A 16,984-nucleotide genomic window follows, 5' to 3' on the forward strand; every position below is an offset into this window, starting at 1 on the left:
TTTCTTCCAAGCATAATTTCGGGAGAACTAAGAAATATTAAATTACTATTGCCAACAAACCGTTCCTGTCCTAGTTCAACCTCCTCATATTTTAATTTTGCCGTCCAACCTTTAGACAAAATTTCCTGGAAGGAAGCTTAGGTGGTAGTGGTAAAAAAATGAAATTAGAGCAGCGGCGTAACGTTAGGGCCTACAATGCAGGCGAGCTCGTTATGGCTCACAGACTTAGTCTTTTTCTGATTGAGAGATCCCAGATTATGTATAACGGGGTTTTGTAGGGTAGTCCTAAGCATGGATGCCCGCAGAGGGTCTAAGAGTGGGCAGTTTTCCTGCCCTAGATTTTGGAAAGGGCTTCGGTTCGAAATACGTGCTCAAACATTTTAGATTTGTTTACTCACCCACTACAGTATTTAATATATTTACTGTTTAAGTTATGTAATGTGCGTCAGTAATAATTGTTTTACATGAAAAATTATGTGCATCAATATGTGTATACTCGCGATTCCGTTTGTGTGTCGGACTTTTCTCCTCCCTCTTCTTGCGGATGGGGGAAAGTCCTGCTGGAAAAATAAATCTTTGAGTTTTACGTCCCACATTTATGCCGGTTAGGCTAAAAGAGACGGTGATGATAAGAAATGAATGAAATGGTGGAATGAAGAAAGTGGGAGGAAACGGGAGAACCTCCAGAAAACCCACGAGCACGGTGTTTGTCCACCACAAAGTCCACACGGCGCGAGCTGGGATCGAATCAGGGACCCCAAGCACCGGAGGTGAACGCTCTACCACTGAGCCACCGCGTCCCCAAAAGTCCTGCTGGAGTTTTGTCCTAAGTATTCATTATGGGTACATTTTTTTTATTTTAACGTCCCACGTTTTTCCCTGTTAGGCTAAGGGAGACTCATTAAGGCAAGTAAATGAATAATGGAAGAATTGGTGGAATGAGATATGAGAGGAAACGGGAGTATCCTGAGAAAACCCGCGAACACGATGTTGTCCACCACAAACTTACTTGGCCGTTCTTTTAGTGTTATAATACTGTTAGGCGTGCAATCAGGAGGTATCTCTAATGAAATGCTGAAGTACAAATGCAGCTACCGGTGCACAAAATTAATAGGCTCAAAATTTATGATATTCCTTTCCAGTTCACCTAGTTAAGTAATTTAAAATATTAATCTTTCATCAGTATTTTCCATTGCCATATAAGTAACTTAAATCAAATCAGATCTTTCAGTTTTGTATGCCATAGTTATGCCATGTACGCTAAAGGAGGCGATGAGGATGACAGTGAATGAAGAAAGTGGAAGGGTGCCCCCAAGAAAACCCCACACACGGCATTTGTTCACCACAAAAGCCCACTTGGCTCGAGCTGGGGTCGAACCAGTGACCCCAAGTAACTTTTAATCTACGAAATAATTTTTGACTGTGAAAGAATGATCCTGAGGGTTTTAGTAATAATCTTACTGTATACAAAAGTCTGCATGTTTTTTTATGGTTCATCGGTACCTTAATTTTGTTTTCACAAATTCTCCGATTTTAAAACATCGTTTCAGCAAAGAGCTAAAATGAGGAAGACTCAAGATTCAACAGGCAAACGTACGTACAGATCAAATAAATATTGATAATAGCAGAAATATCTAGTACTTGCAATCGCTGTACGTGCTTTTTTCCTACCTTGAAATATATTTCTATTAGTCATAAAAGAGAAATTCCTGTATTCAGAGTAATGTCAGCATCAAATTCAATAGTTTTCAAATTCACGGTAATTCTTATTATTTTAAAAACCAAAAAACACTCAAAATATTAATATTTATTACATGATGTCTCGAAAAGAGAAAAGTGCTCTCCTCGCTGGTCTAGTGGCTAGCACGTGTCTTCGGTGCACGTGATCCCAGGTTCGATTTCCAGTGGGAGAGCACAAAAAAATTAATCTCACAATTATTCACTTCCAATAATTATCCGTGTCCTTTAACGTAAAGGGTATAGCTATAAGACGTTTAACTTAAAATTTAATTTCATTAAAAAAAAAAAAAAATCAGATTTCATACTTCTTTACAGTAGAGCGGCAAACAAACATGGTCACTGAAAATTGAATTTCTGTCCCTTATATTCATATAAAAAATACTAACAAAATGCTGATCGTCGGAGGAGAGAGAGATGTCTCTCTACCCTAAAGAAAATAACTTCCTTCGTAACACTATGAGAGAAGAAATACTATTTATGGCAGCAATGCTCTCTGTTCAGAGAAATTTGGTAAACAGCATTCTGGATCTCAGTCAGAAGGCATTAGAAAAATTTGCAGCTCGGAAAGAACGAGGGATGAACTTCCATTTTAAGTAAGTTTGTTTAGCTTCGTCCTTTTCTTTCTTTTCTTTTCTTTTTTTTTAACCCTATGTTCTTTCTTTGTCCTCAATGCCCTCATTCATGCCTTACAGCATATGCTATATATTCTATTTATCTCTTGTTTAGTAACGTTGGTATAGACGTTTTATATATAAATAACATATAAACGTATATTGCCAGTTCATTTTATTTGAAAAAAGGGAAATATCCTATATATTAAATCAATGTTAATGAATGTACTTAAATCAGTAAATATAAAAATGGAGCTTGAAGAGACTTTCCTGTTCATATTACGTAAATAGTATTTGGATGAAACTGAGGAACACCAGGGGAGGGGAACACTTGCTCGTACGCATATACCTCTGATATTACAATCGCTGTTTCTGCAGACTACGATCCGATACTGATATACATTGATATACGAAGATCAGCACAATATTGAGCTTACCACTTTCATGTTGGGCAAATTATTTATTTCGTGATATATTCAAAGTACTTTTTTAAAAACAACTTGTAATTGACATTACGGAACATCTCTAACCTTGCCCGACGTACAGAAGTACGGACGGAGAAAAGTACAAAATAAAATAAGCATATATAGGTAGCATTGATGATAATTAATGGTCTTAGTGAAATAACATGGCTAAATATAAGAGTTAGATAGTAAAAATATGAACGGTTTACCTGTTCCTTTTTTTGTGGACATTTCAGGTCAGGTATTTAATTTCCTTATCTGAAAACAGTCCCTTGAAAAGAAACTGTTACTCTTCCTTACCTTTTCACTAGACCGACGAAGACGCAGATGTGTGTCAACGTAATCGATATATTGAATTCTGTTCGGCAGGGAGGTGAATGACTAATGTTATTTGCATTGTGGTTTATTATCTTTAAAATAATTAGTTTTGATTTTACAAACTACAGTATGCTACGTGATTAGGTACCGTGGAAGAGTTCATTTTGGCAACGTACAATATTAGCAGTACAATATCGTCAATTTACATTAACTTTATTGCCGAAAGTATGACTGGGCCCATGATTGATCGCGAGTCACCTAATAATGTCGGTGTGCTACCCCGTCAGAAGGCATTAGATGCATGTCAGTGTGCTACCCCGGCGCCTCCACCATGTAATGATTTCTCGGGTAGAGCAATAAATGTACTCGGGATTTGGACTTTTCCCTTCACCTTTTTATTACAAAAGTTTTATGTACACAAATAATAAGAAATTCCACTAATATCAGGTAAGATTAGATGGGAGCCCAGTGACCAAGCGTCGTGAGCTTTGAGGTGAGGTACTCTCGGTGACCAAGCGTCGTGAGAGGGGTGTAGATTAGGTATCCCTCTCTCGGTGACCGTGCGTCGTGAGAAAGAGGAAAGGAACCCGGTGACCAAGCGTCGTGGGTATAAGGATAGGTACCTCTCGGTGACCAAGCGTCGTGAGAGGGGTTTTAGGTGTTGTGATCAATCCGGGAAGATTGATGTTGGTCGAGGTGTGCAGGTCCTTTTTATTCTGTCTTGTCGGCTTCCATCGTGGGTACTCGTCCTTCCGACTGTTGGCGATGGTGATCGACTCCTCTTCGGGAACGTCGTCTGTTTGTTTGTGTTTATTATCAATACATGTAGTTCACACGTGGTTATTACCTGGTACGGCAACGTGGGTATCCTTACAATATAAATTCTAACAATGTCCAAGTACAATACTATAGATTCTTACAGGGTTTGAAAAAACCCGGGTTTTTTTGAAAAAGCCCAACCCACCTGGGCCCATGTGGGTTTTTTCGGGTATTTTCGGGTTTTATTGGTTTTTTTTCGGGTTTAATTGGGTTTTTTCGAAATATTTCAATATTTTCGGGTTAAAAGTGTTAAAATGTGATTTATATTTCTAGATTATCATTGTCACAACAATTTTCTATTCACTGCAGTTTTGAAAAAACGGCCGCCATTTTGAAATTTTACGTTGGATCGCTGCCAAAGTATATACAGCTAATTTAAAGTATATCGTGCTTCTACTCTAAACATGTCAACTTATAAAGACCAAAATTGCACTTTGTAGCGTGGATATCCGCTATTTTGAAAAAAGAATGGCCGCAATTTTGAAATTTTACGTTGGTATGCCGCCAAAATCTATACAGGAAATTTAGTGTGTCTCGTGCTTGTACCATGAAAATCTAAACTTAAAAGACCAAAAGTGATACCCTGTAGTATGTGTGGTACAGGCAGACGAACAAACAAATGTAGATTGAATCATCCCAGGAGACTCAGTGACGTTCGCCAAATATGAACACCAAATATATTAATTTAAAACAAAGATATATAATTCGTGTTTTATAAAATAAATGTTTCAAAATGTCGTATACGACATAAATATTTTCCAATGTAAAATAAATAGTTTTATTGTTGGAGTCATGGGCGGCGATTAGGAGGCACAGTTGCCCCCCACACACACACATTTTTTTGTAATTACCCATTAATGTATATAGTTTCATTTGGACATATAAAGTTTTGTATGTATTATTGGTTCATAGAATAAAAATGTGATAAAATATTTCTCGTTCTATGAGTACGTATTGGTTGTCTTTCCGTGGAATTAAGAAAGTTACAGGAATTGCGTTTGAACTGCTACTAAAAATAGCCCCAAAATTAACCTATTGGTGCGCCACAATTCCAGCGTACTTTCATTTCTTCCTGCAAGGACTCGATATGTTAGTCAGTCGCTCTGGAACTAATTGAGATAACATTTCGCAAGAAAAGAAGTCCTTCACATGTTATTCTTTAATTGCACAAAAATCAACAGTTCCTAAAATGTATTTTGTTCTTTCTAATAATAAGGAATATATTGATTTGATTTTTTCAGTTTAACATCCTGTTCAGCAGCGAAGTTATATGAGACGTGGAGTTAATGATCAACGTGGAATCCGAACCACGTGAGTTCGCCCGGGTATCGAGTCCGGGTCTCTCACGTCAAAGGCGCGTACGCTAACCGCTTAGCCACGAAGGAGCTCAGTAAGGAATATTAATTTTGCAGTGCAATATATGAGTTTAAGGGTGTACATATACAGTTTTGTATATACAATTAAATTTAGTGAATTCAGCATAATTCTAGGTTTTAGGATTATTTTGTATAACTGAAATGTGGAGTGACTAAGTATTGCTGAGTTTTGATATATTCCAAGAAAGTGAAAACTGTACTTAATGGCAGCGAACATATTTCGGGAAGCAGCAAAAGTATTTCTTTAAATGTCGTAGCATATGCTTTCAGTATTCACTGTCATTCTAAGAGTAATAACACATATAATAGCATTCGTGGAATTAAAAATGTAAGTTGTTCATTAATTTCCAGTTTCAATATAACTTTTGCAAAACAAGCCTCATTATTCGTTACTATGATTTAGGTTAGGATTTAGATTTCTGGACTTTCGGCATCTAAGGCCATTTAGCCCTTCACGTTTTGAGGGATGACGTCCCTCGGCGAGCACACTATCCGGGGAAAGGGAAGGAACAAAGGATGGGGGAAGGAAGCGGCCTGGGACCTATATGTTAGGTACCACCACGGCATTTGCCTGGTGTGAATGAGCAAAACCCAGGAAAACCTCATTCAGGGTGGCTGGCCTGAAAAAGCGTTTTACACTTTTTCGAGCGAGTGCCCTCACCAGGAATCGAACCCGGGACCGCTCGCACCGTTGTTATTAAGTAGGCCCCTAATCTGATCACACAACTTTCCAGACATATATTCATGAGCAAGGAATTAAACCCCTCCTTACACCTTCGTTGTTTAAGAGTACAAAGGGCCAGTATCTACTTCCGTTGCTCTTGTCAATTTACTTAGCAAAATATGAAACAAGATATACGATATAACTGAAAAAGACAGTATCCTAATAGTTATACATTTCGTCAAAGTGTTACAAGCAACCAGGAAAACTAACATTCATATCAAATATTCAGATCATGTCTTGCCCCCCCCCCCCCCCCACACACACACACACTTTTAACGTCTTACCGCCGCCACTCGTTGGAGTTCACTTCCGATACTTTATGCGTTCAATTACGGGAATTTTCCGAGCACTTGTTGCAAGACGGCTCTTTCCAGAAAATTAATTTAAAACAATTAACACAGAGATAGTTCACATTTTATAAAGTTAATGTTTCAAAATGTCTTAAATGAAATTCAATATCTTCCAGCGTAAAATAAATAGCGTTATTCTTGAATTATTCAGTTTTGACGCTTTGTGCATTGAATTGCGGGAATTTCCCGAGTACTTCTTTCGCGACTTTTTTTTTTCTCGAAAATGCAGCTTTTTCTTGATGTACATCGAAACTTCCACTAGTAAGGAAGTTTGAATTCAGCATTTGAATTAGTAAAAGTTACGTAATCTTCGTAACTCCGAGCATTAAGCTTCTGAAATTTGACAAGAATTTTTACGCTATTGCTGGCGTTCATTCTGCAGAATGCTTATTTGAAGAGTAGCAACAAATAACTGAACTAAACTGTTGTTTTTTGGAAAACCAAATTTTACTGAAGAATACTTGTGTTGCCATCAAAGGTAATAAAACAATAATACTAATAGTTTTACTAATGCACTACATATTTATTGGTAGTACCAGCACCTGTGGCCTTAAACCCAATGAGGGATAACGTCCCTCGGCGTCGCCGAGTCAGCGAGCGCATTTTTCACGGAAAGTATTTTCTAAAATATGAAATTGCATATCTTACTTCAAACAGGCTACAAGCATAATCTATACATTAATTTGTTCTATAATTACCTCAAGCTAAGGTTTTTTAAAATTATTTTTTTAATTCATTCAGTGCATTCAGAAGTTTATAAAAGTCTTATGTTGTTGTATACCTTAATGTGAAACATCTAATTTGCCCAGGAGAGCCCAAAATCTGATAAAAATCACTTTCAATGTAATCACCTTAGTTGTACCAACAATATACTAACAAAAAGCTCAAAAACCCAGGTGGGTTTTAAAGTGGGTTTTTTCAGGTGGGTCCAACCCTGGATTCTTATCAATTGAATGGAAACACATAAGATGTTTGGGTTGGTCCGTAGTACATGACGAGAAGTAGAACGGCAGTGTGCAGTATACTGAGCAGACAGTGATTGTGTTTCCAAAGTGAAATATGGTTTCCAAAGTGAACAGATTTTTGCCGCTCGATTATGTGATGCGAGCGTGACGAGTGGCAAGTATGTTTCTGTGTTTCTAAGAACAATGTCCAAATTTATCACGACGTACAAAACTCGAGGCAAAACCATATCGGCGAAGAGGAAAAATGGTTGGAAATAACCCTCAGTGATAGGTTCTTCGACTATTAAAACAGATTGTCACGCAACTGCGGTGAAAATGACGGAGGTACTCAAGAAGCACCTCCTACAACCTGTGTCGACAATTACAGTCATCAGCGAGTCATACGATGTGGACATACGGAGTCGGGTTGCACGGACGAAACCGTTGGTAGGGAATCATAACACTTTAGCACGGCACGAATGGTGTTGCAAACATACAACATAGGCCCCTGTGACCGGACATATGGGTCATAATTTGATGGTACATTTTTCACCTTATTTCAAACTACGAGCCGTGTTTATGAGTAGCGGACGCCCAAAGGACCGTATGGTCTGCAGCGTCTCCGTTCAATTGGGAAACATGACAACGGCTCTGTGATGGAATGGGCCGCAATATCCTGGTTTTCAGTGAATCTTGTGCAGACACTTACCAGTCTCGTCTCAGCCCGTTATCTTTCAGGAGAAGATGTGCATGTTATCCAGATGTTATTTCCGGGCAATAAGCCATATTCTAGGATAATAATGCGTTCAATAACAGAACTGGAGCTGTTGCATCATGGTTTGAGGAACATCGGGATAAAGTTGAACATTTCCCATGTTCCGCTCAATCGTCGGATCGTAGCTGAACACAATTAAACATATGTGGTCCATTTTGGAGTCACGAATCCACAGATTTTTGCATCTATCCTTTCCCATAGAACTAAATGATGTTTTTCGTGGAATGGTCTAATATTCCACTTGCTAACATTTACGACCTCTCTGACTCCATTCCGCGTCGCATCAGAGCTGTTCTGAGGGCGAATGGTGGTTCAACACCTTATTAATCTGGCAATTTGCACTTACGTGTTTTCATTAGATTGGTAAGTATCTGTATTGTGATACAATTTGTGTACTCTAAATTTCTCAACGTGGACCTGAGTAATGGAGGTTTATGTGGCTGATTTAGGATCGGATTAGATAGCGTAGTGTATAGTGCGCTGACATGGTCACCGAAAGATTCCGACTCGGCGTTGCTTTTTCGCCCTTTTCACTCATTGTATCCACACACATATAGAAGATAGAAAAATGAGTTATTTTCTTTTCGTCTCACATAGTCACTAACTTACTTTTAGCGCAGTTATCAAACAGAAAAATCAAAATGGTTTAATTACTCTCAAGTTTTCTAAGAATGCAGTTTTATTGCCTAGTACCTGAAAAAAATGTAGGCAACAATCAGAATATTACGCTTCACTCAGTGAAAAATGCGGATGTGTTGATTTTGAAGCGGAAGTGTTTTCTTTCGTTAAATATATCCTGGATGAACAGTGTTGTTTTTAGGTAAACTATTCATAACGTAATGAATATAGGTCCCTGAAATCTGGAACAAAATTGAAGAACTAACGTAATTTCACGAATTCAGGCTTCCATACCACTGTGCCTGCCAAATAAAAGAAAAAAGTTATGTCTTATTCAGAGAAATAAATTCAATATTATGGTGCCTTTTGAATATTTTTAACTCCTGTTTGAGTTTCTGTTTATATTAAATGCAACCTAAATTTAAATTTCAGCTTATAAATGTAATGAAGCAAGGGTACATTTGAAACACATCGAAATATTGCGTCAATTCCATATTTAGTGTACTAAGTGAATTTTTTTATTGGCTAATTACGATACTTCTTCTAGTTTTTTAGTGGGTAAAGGAGCGAGAGAATGGGCCAAAGAAGCAGGGCTGTCAGAGTGCTTACATAAAAATTTAATTGCAGGTAAGTATAATTAAATAAAATATCTTAAAGTAAGATTAATATGTGTCACATTCGTACAAAAAAATTCAGGTTATTGATAACTTCAGTAAGTACTGCCATAACTAACGAATTGTAATTGAGTATCAGTTGTAGTGAAGTATCAATGATCTGAGCTGAGCTTATTTTAATTATTTATTTCACTGATTTGATTTAAAGAAAATATTGTAATATACTTTTCTTATTATTTTTTATTAATGTTTTAAATTGGCAATTGAAGTTCAAATATAGACAAAAGAATAAACTAGAAAAAATCTTATATATTTATTTATGTGAAAATTCAGTGTTTGATAAGGCATGACAAAAGCAATAATCACTTTAGATAAAGAACGTGATTTTGAAAGTAAATGCTTTTTTTTAAATTCTTTTTAAATACAAAAGTATAAAGAATAATAATAAACCTATTAAAAACATTTCCCGAAGGAAGACATTAAGATTCCAATATGCAAATGAACATTGACAAAGATATAATTTGATGTTGTTTTAAAAGTGTAATATATAAAAAGGGAGCGTTAGATTTCTCTGGCATTGATTCCAGAGACATTGTAAAACAATATACCAAAGCTCTCAACTCTAAATTTGATCCAAATTGTGTTTTGCTGACGTTTTACTCTCATTCTGATCACGTACTTATTTAATTCTCTTAAGTTTGGCAGAATGGTCTGTCATTCAAGCAACACTTTATTTCCAGGTTCATAATGCCTCATGATTCTGCAGCATGGCGTAAATTATAAACTCTATTTCTTTTTAACTGTATTTGATATAAAAATGTCTTCATACCTGGTAAATAATTAATCTAATATTTTAATCGGTTTGGACATTTGATATTTTTGTTTTTGGTTAACATATAAAGTGCTCACTGGGATACTGTTATTGTTTCAGTTTTTCATTTTACATACGTGATGCATTTTACTCTGTGTATGGGTCAGAGCTTAGCGTATTAATTATTAATTTAATAATTAAATTACCTGGCCATTCTGTACTCAAATTTACATAAAAAGTACATCAGTATGATAACTGTTCTATCATAGTTCATTTGCATTTATCATTAATTTTCTTAAGCTCTCGCTATATTGAAGGACTTCTTTAATCAACAAATTTGGATTTAAAGTATTTATGTTAGCCATCGCTATAATGAATTTATATTTTTTTCTTTCTTATTTTACAGAAAAGTCACTTAAATTACATCAACACTATAAGAGAAAACTAGAGAGATTTCAATTACAAACAGGGAAGGTACTGTATATTCATATTTAATAATGATTTTACTTCTTCTTTCAATTCATGTTTTGATTTGATTTAATTTGATTTTTCCGTTCCGCTCAGCAGCGAGGCAAAATGAGACATGGACCTAAGCTTAACGTGGAATTCGAGCCACATGAGCTCCCACCGGGAATCGAACCCCCAATCTCCCATGTCAAAGGCGCGCACACTAACCACTTAGCCACGAGGGAGCTCTCAATTCATGCTTTATTAGCATAAAATATTGAATGAATAAATATCGTCAAATATGAGTAATAAAGCCACTTCATAGGATGGACCATTTACCTTGACACACTCTTGTAAGTTTTAAATAATTGCCTAAAAAGAAACAAAAATTTTATGTTTAAAATATTGAGGGAAGAACATTGATATACCCTGAAATATCATCAGATTAACAGTGTTGCCAACTCAACATGAAATTTTATCTTTTTAAGTGACACTGCGTTAGGTTATGAGATATTTCAACTCTACATATTAAACCAACATTTGTAATATCATATTTATTACTGTGTTACAAACTAATAATGTTACAGTATAACAAACATCTCAAATACTTTAATTTCAAATACTACGATCATGATATGAATTTCAAATAAATAGGAAGAAACGTATAAGGGAGTGAAAATTTGATGTATTAAAAAAAAAAAGTGCTTAGATAACATCACATCCAATCATGTAAATGATTTCCACTAGCAATTCAATCTCCAAAACCGCTCTGGAGATAATATGGTATAAACATTCGTAAAATGTTCAACATTCTTAAAATTATGTAATTGCTTGAATTTGTTGTAATTAGGACTTTAAAAAAAAATTATAATGTTATAGAAGCAAAGAAAATCTACAATCATTATAAAAGTTCCCCACAAACATGTCATGTTAAGCATTGAAGCAGTCTCTATTCATGTTTTTCGTACCTCCGGAACGGTTTGAGGTAACATATTACTGTAAATAGCGTTATGAACTTTGTGTCTTTTGGAAACTATCTACGTGATTAGTTATGTTACTTATCTAAGAAAGCCTTTTAAAAAAATCAAATTTTCAATTCCTTGTAACGTTATTCATACTCATTCGAAATATGTCATATCATAAGCTCAGTATTCTGCATATGCATTCTGGATAGACAATAAGGTACTCTGGATATGCATTTCACATTTCTTGGTTTCACTTGCATTATTATTATTGTAGAAGCCTTCAAAATTAGATGTTTGTGATATTGTAGCGTTCTTAGTTTGTTATACTGAACAATGAATGTGGTATTGTAAGTTTTCATTTAATAAGCAAATTCAAAATGTGTAATTATCTGCATGTAACTTCATCCAACTTGACTCTGGAACTATTATTTAAGTAGATTATTATTGTTATCTTTAATAATAATGATAATTTAATGTTATGAAGATATCTCTTCCAGTTAACGTCTGATGAAGATAACGTTAAGTTATTGAAACTCTTACGCCTTATTTTAATTTCAATAAATAAATATATACTCTAGTCAGAAAAGTATGAATTATTTATGTAATTACCTGATTTAGTGCCATTTGAAAAATACAACTTTTGTTGGATTGACAGCACTGTTAGGCTGGTGTTATTCCATAGTATATTAAGCAATGTTTTCCCCTCGATATTTGCTTCCTACACAATGTCAGCAGTTTTTGTCTTACTTCGTTTACAAGAGCGTTTCAAGATACATAGTCCACAACACTCTTGTGCTTTCACTTGTGAATAGAATATTTGATATGTCAGCGTGTAATAAATGGAAGTTTAAAGTAGTCCAAGATAAAAATTATTTTCGTCTCAGGCAAATTTATTGGTAGACAAACAGTGAATTTTCAGCATATTGTGTGTGGGGTCAAAAGAGGTATGGATTGGTCCACAATTATTCTAAAAGTTCTACATGAGATTGCAAGATAAGAGAATATTGGTGAGAAATTTCAAGCTAACGGATACGGAGCCCCATTTTCTTCAAAATGTCATTGACTAGCGAGCGCTGTTAAACAGTATCATCGTACAATTTATATATCAACTTGAAGTTGATGTATATAGGCATATATCAAGACGGAGCTACGTACCACAATTTTCATTGCATTATAATGTTTCTCAGAGCCTTCTGTCGACCAGATTTCTGAAGGTCTGTTTGTCTCAAAGTTACAGACCTATTGCCTGGCCACTTCTTTATATAGGAGCTCTAAAGAGTGTATCAAAATGAGTAGCATAGTTTGCACTAACTTAAGCAGAACAATACAAGGAAGATTGCCACCATAGTAACAGTCCTTCAGAAGATGTCCTCCAACACTTAAAAAAGAGCTTTCATCTCTATTGAATATTCAGATTGACATCTATATCAGTTGCAAAATATATTGTATTTGATTTAAAGATTGTAATTTTCATATTTAGTTACATATGTAAGTTTAATGAACACTCCACAAGTGATTTCTGTGTATTTTTAATTGAAATGTATTGTGTATTTGGTAGGTATTAAGTCCATTAGACACTGTAGGAGCAGTATGCTTGGATCAACATGGAAATGTTTCAGCTGCTTGTTCAAGCGGTGGAATACCTCTTAAACATCCAGGTAGAGTGGGACAGGTAATTACTCTTTTATAATTGGAAATAATGTCATGTAATTGAATTGAATTTATGAAAAATTTTAAACATGAATATATATACCTTCTAAATTTGTTTGGATATTAAGAATTTCGTAATGACAAGCAATGATGATTTCTATAGTGAACTATACAAGCCCCAAGTTGTTTTCCGATTAATGTTGAAAAGATTCAGTTTTCCCCGACTTAATAGTTTAGCTGTCCCAGGATTGCGTCATAGAGAGTAAAGAGGTACTAAAGAAAATTAAGAGGATTGAAAAGAACAATAGTAGCTAAGGAAAATGGAAATGAAATAAAATTTCGTAAAGTCCCACTGATAGGGGTGATTAATGGAAGTGATTAACAAAGAATTGATGGAATGAGAATGTAAAAGGAAAAACGGAGAACCCCCAAAAAAGCAACAATATGGACACGATGTTTTTTATTTTTTATCACAAACTCATATGACCTAAGATCGAATCAGGGACTTTTGTCATTAGAGGTGATCACTCTACCACTGAGCCATCGTACTTTCCAGTATATAAGAAAGAAAAGATAAAACTTGTTTTAAATGACAGCTTAAATATGTATTAGAAAACTTACATGCCATTTTGATATAGTAGGAGAATCATTTTAGCACCCATCTAAGTACGATTTATGTGATTTTCTGTTTAACCCTTTAGAAACGGCTATTTTAAATCAGTCTTTCTTCAGAGACAAAAAAATAAACTGATTTTTTTTCATTATATCCCATACAATACAAAGAAATTAAACGCAAATGCCGCGGTAGCTCAGTGTAGAGCACTCACCTGGGGTGCATGGGGTTCCATCCCAGCCCCAGCGAAGTGGGCTTTGTGGTGAACAAATGTGTTTGGGAGTGCGTTTTCTCGAGGATGTCCCATTTCCTCCTACTTTGGTCATTCTACTTATCATTCATCTCATTATCAATGTCTCCCTTAGCCTCGGTGGATGATCGTGAAACATTAAACTTCAAAAATAAATAAATAAAAGAAAATAAACGTAAATGAAACTGTTCTCTCGGGCCAGATTTCGTCCCGTCCTCAACGGAATGATCAGCTGTGTTTACATTCCACGGCCGTCTGTAAAGGGTCCCTTTAGGGACAGCGAGCAGTCTTTTTTCACAAACAGAAAACGCTCTAAAAGTAATTCAAGCCTCTTTTGACAAACGTAAATGTGTCGTATAAACTATACTTATTCTCTCCGTCCAGATGGTGTATTTATATAGCATATCCGTCGTGTGTTTATATTACACGCGGTTTCTAAAGGGTTAATATAGTACAGTATAAATTCTACTCTAAACATAGTTAGAATAATTTATTTATATTTACGTACTATGTATGACGAGAGCTGAAGTTTCAAGATGGATCTGAATCACTAATGCGTTCAATGCTGTCCCATCGGGAGTCGTACCCGAGGCGTCTTGCTTTAAAGTCACGCACTCTTCCCACTATACTAAGAGTGGGGGGACTTAGTTACAGCTAAGTCCTTTAACTGTTAACGTTTGGAATAAGCCTACACTTCATTATTTAAATCAAACAATAAATAACTATACATAAATCATTATCATTATTACTAGTTGCTTCCCCCAAGCATTCGTCTCATCTGTAAATTACCTGGACGCTAGTGAGATATCGTGGGGTCAGGTAAATAAAGGCGCAGCTAGCGACAACTATTAGCCTGACTAAGAGCTATCAGAAGCGTGGCTGACAGACTAAGGCTTCTTGCTTTTATAAAAAGGATTTGACACAAGATAAATAATTTGTTAATAGTGAAAAGAAAATAAACTGTAAGTTCTTTCAGTGGTAGAGCGTTCACCTCTGGTGCTTGGGGTCCCGGGTTCGATCCCAGCCCCCGCCAAGTGAACTTTGTGGTGGACAAACACCGTGCTCGTGGGTTTTCCCGTTTCCTCCCACTTTCTTCATTCCACCATTTCACTCATCTCTCATCATCACCGTCTCCTTTAGCCTAACCGGCATAACCGTGGGACGTAAAACTCAAAGATTTCATTTCATTTTTTATCACCAAAGCAGTCATTTTTTACTCGAACACGTTGTATTATGGAGAAGAATTCTTGAGAACCGAATCAGCAGACAGCTTCCGTTCCCGCTGGCCCCCGCGTAGCGTAGTCGCTAACGAGTCCCGGGTTCGATTCCCGGTGGGGGCGCTCGGTCGAAAAAGTGTAGAACGCTTTTTTAGGCCAGCCACCCTGAATGAGGTTTTCCTGGGTTTTCCTCATTCACACCAGGGAAATGCCGGGGTGGTACCTAACTTACAGGTCCCAGGCCGCTTCCTTCCTTCCCCCATCCTTCGTCCTTCCCTTTCCCCGGATTGTGTGCTCGCCGAGGACGTCATCCCTCAAACGTGAAGGGCTAAATGACCTTAGATGCCAAAAGCCCAGAAATCTAAATCCTAATCCTAATCCTAAGCTTACGTTCCCTCCTCGAGTGCTAGTAATGTTGCCAACTCATAGGTTAAGAAAGTTACAACTGTAGTTGCGTGATAGGCCTATTCCAACATCTACATTTAGTGCAACGATTACATTAACTACTATCATATAGCATTGTTCACATTTTATTTTTGTTACTATTACAAAATAAGTGTTTTGTACAAGGATAGATTCTTTGGTTCCCAGATGCCTTTTCCTGAAGGAGGCACTACACTTCACATATGCTTCTCAGCTGTGAGGGAGAAAGTAATACTTTCAGGTAAATATCACTGACCCTGTTTGTTTCTCCTTTGTGCTTCAGATCCAACGCAGTTTCAGCATTCGACAAACAATTAACGAAAAATTAGCACAACCAATTTTTTTCCTTACCAATGACAACGGTCACACGAAGGCCTGCAATTGGAAGTACCCTTTCATAACATTATTCCAAACGAAATGCTTGTCATTACAAAGTGCATATTGAATAGTAATCAGCAAGCATGAGTTCCCGTTAGCCTAGAATTACCAAATAAACATTATCGAATGCAGGACATTCTTTCACAAAGAGTCTAACTTTTCATAGAACAGCAGGAATTAAATTTTGAAACTGCTCTTTTTTTTTCTACCTTATTATTGTTTTGACAACGTTGAAGCTGTCCTGTTTTAAACAGGAATAACTGTTTTTGAATCGCTGTTCAGCATTTCTTCAGTTCTAAAACAGGATGATGACAATAATAAGGTTAGTTTTAACTAGTGTTGCTCAGTAAATTTCTCGTATTGTCTTGTCTTCAAGATGAGAAGTACATTTTAAAATTCCAGACGATAAGAAAGATGAGATAATTCTCGTCTCGTTTTTAAGAAGAGACAAGAAGCTTTTCGGGATTTATAGGAAAAACTAGTGCACTAAATGTATTATAACACACTCTTCGTGGTTTAAATGTATTATAACACACTCTTCGTGAACGCGGAATGCTTCTTATAACTTCTAGATAAAATTAAGAAAAAAATGAAGGTATAGATTTTATACATAAATTTATGAAACGAGATTAGCACATTTCCGAAGCGAGACGAGAAACGCTTTCCGAGAATCGAGACGAGATAATCTTTTTCTCGTCTCGTGGGAAACATTAGTGACAGCGACTTGGGTATGTTATTCACGTCACATTGGTTTGTGTGTTCAGTTATGTCTCGTTCTGAATATAAAAGTGAAAGCGAAAACACACTTCATTTTTCGAAGAGTAAGATATCCGCACCAACTGAGCGCGTGTTATATGAAAACGAAAATAACCTGTTG

General features: G+C 36.2%; 1 protein-coding gene across 2 annotated transcripts in view; it reads left to right on the forward strand.

The window, feature by feature from the left end:
- The window catches only part of Tasp1 (Taspase 1), a 65,151-nt gene that overhangs the window by 27,711 nt on the left and 20,456 nt on the right, over nucleotides 1-16,984 (forward strand). For both annotated transcript variants that reach the window (XM_081758912.1, XM_081758913.1), the window contains exons 4-6: nucleotides 9,287-9,366; nucleotides 10,571-10,638; nucleotides 13,135-13,248. In XM_081758912.1, coding sequence (XP_081615038.1) covers nucleotides 9,287-9,366; nucleotides 10,571-10,638; nucleotides 13,135-13,248 — 262 coding nt within the window. The remainder of the gene's footprint in view (nucleotides 1-9,286; nucleotides 9,367-10,570; nucleotides 10,639-13,134; nucleotides 13,249-16,984) is intronic.

Source organism: Thermobia domestica, chromosome 5 (assembly GCF_964235325.1).
Source record: "Thermobia domestica chromosome 5, izTheDome1.hap1.1, whole genome shotgun sequence".
NCBI lineage: Eukaryota > Metazoa > Arthropoda > Insecta > Zygentoma > Lepismatidae > Thermobia > Thermobia domestica.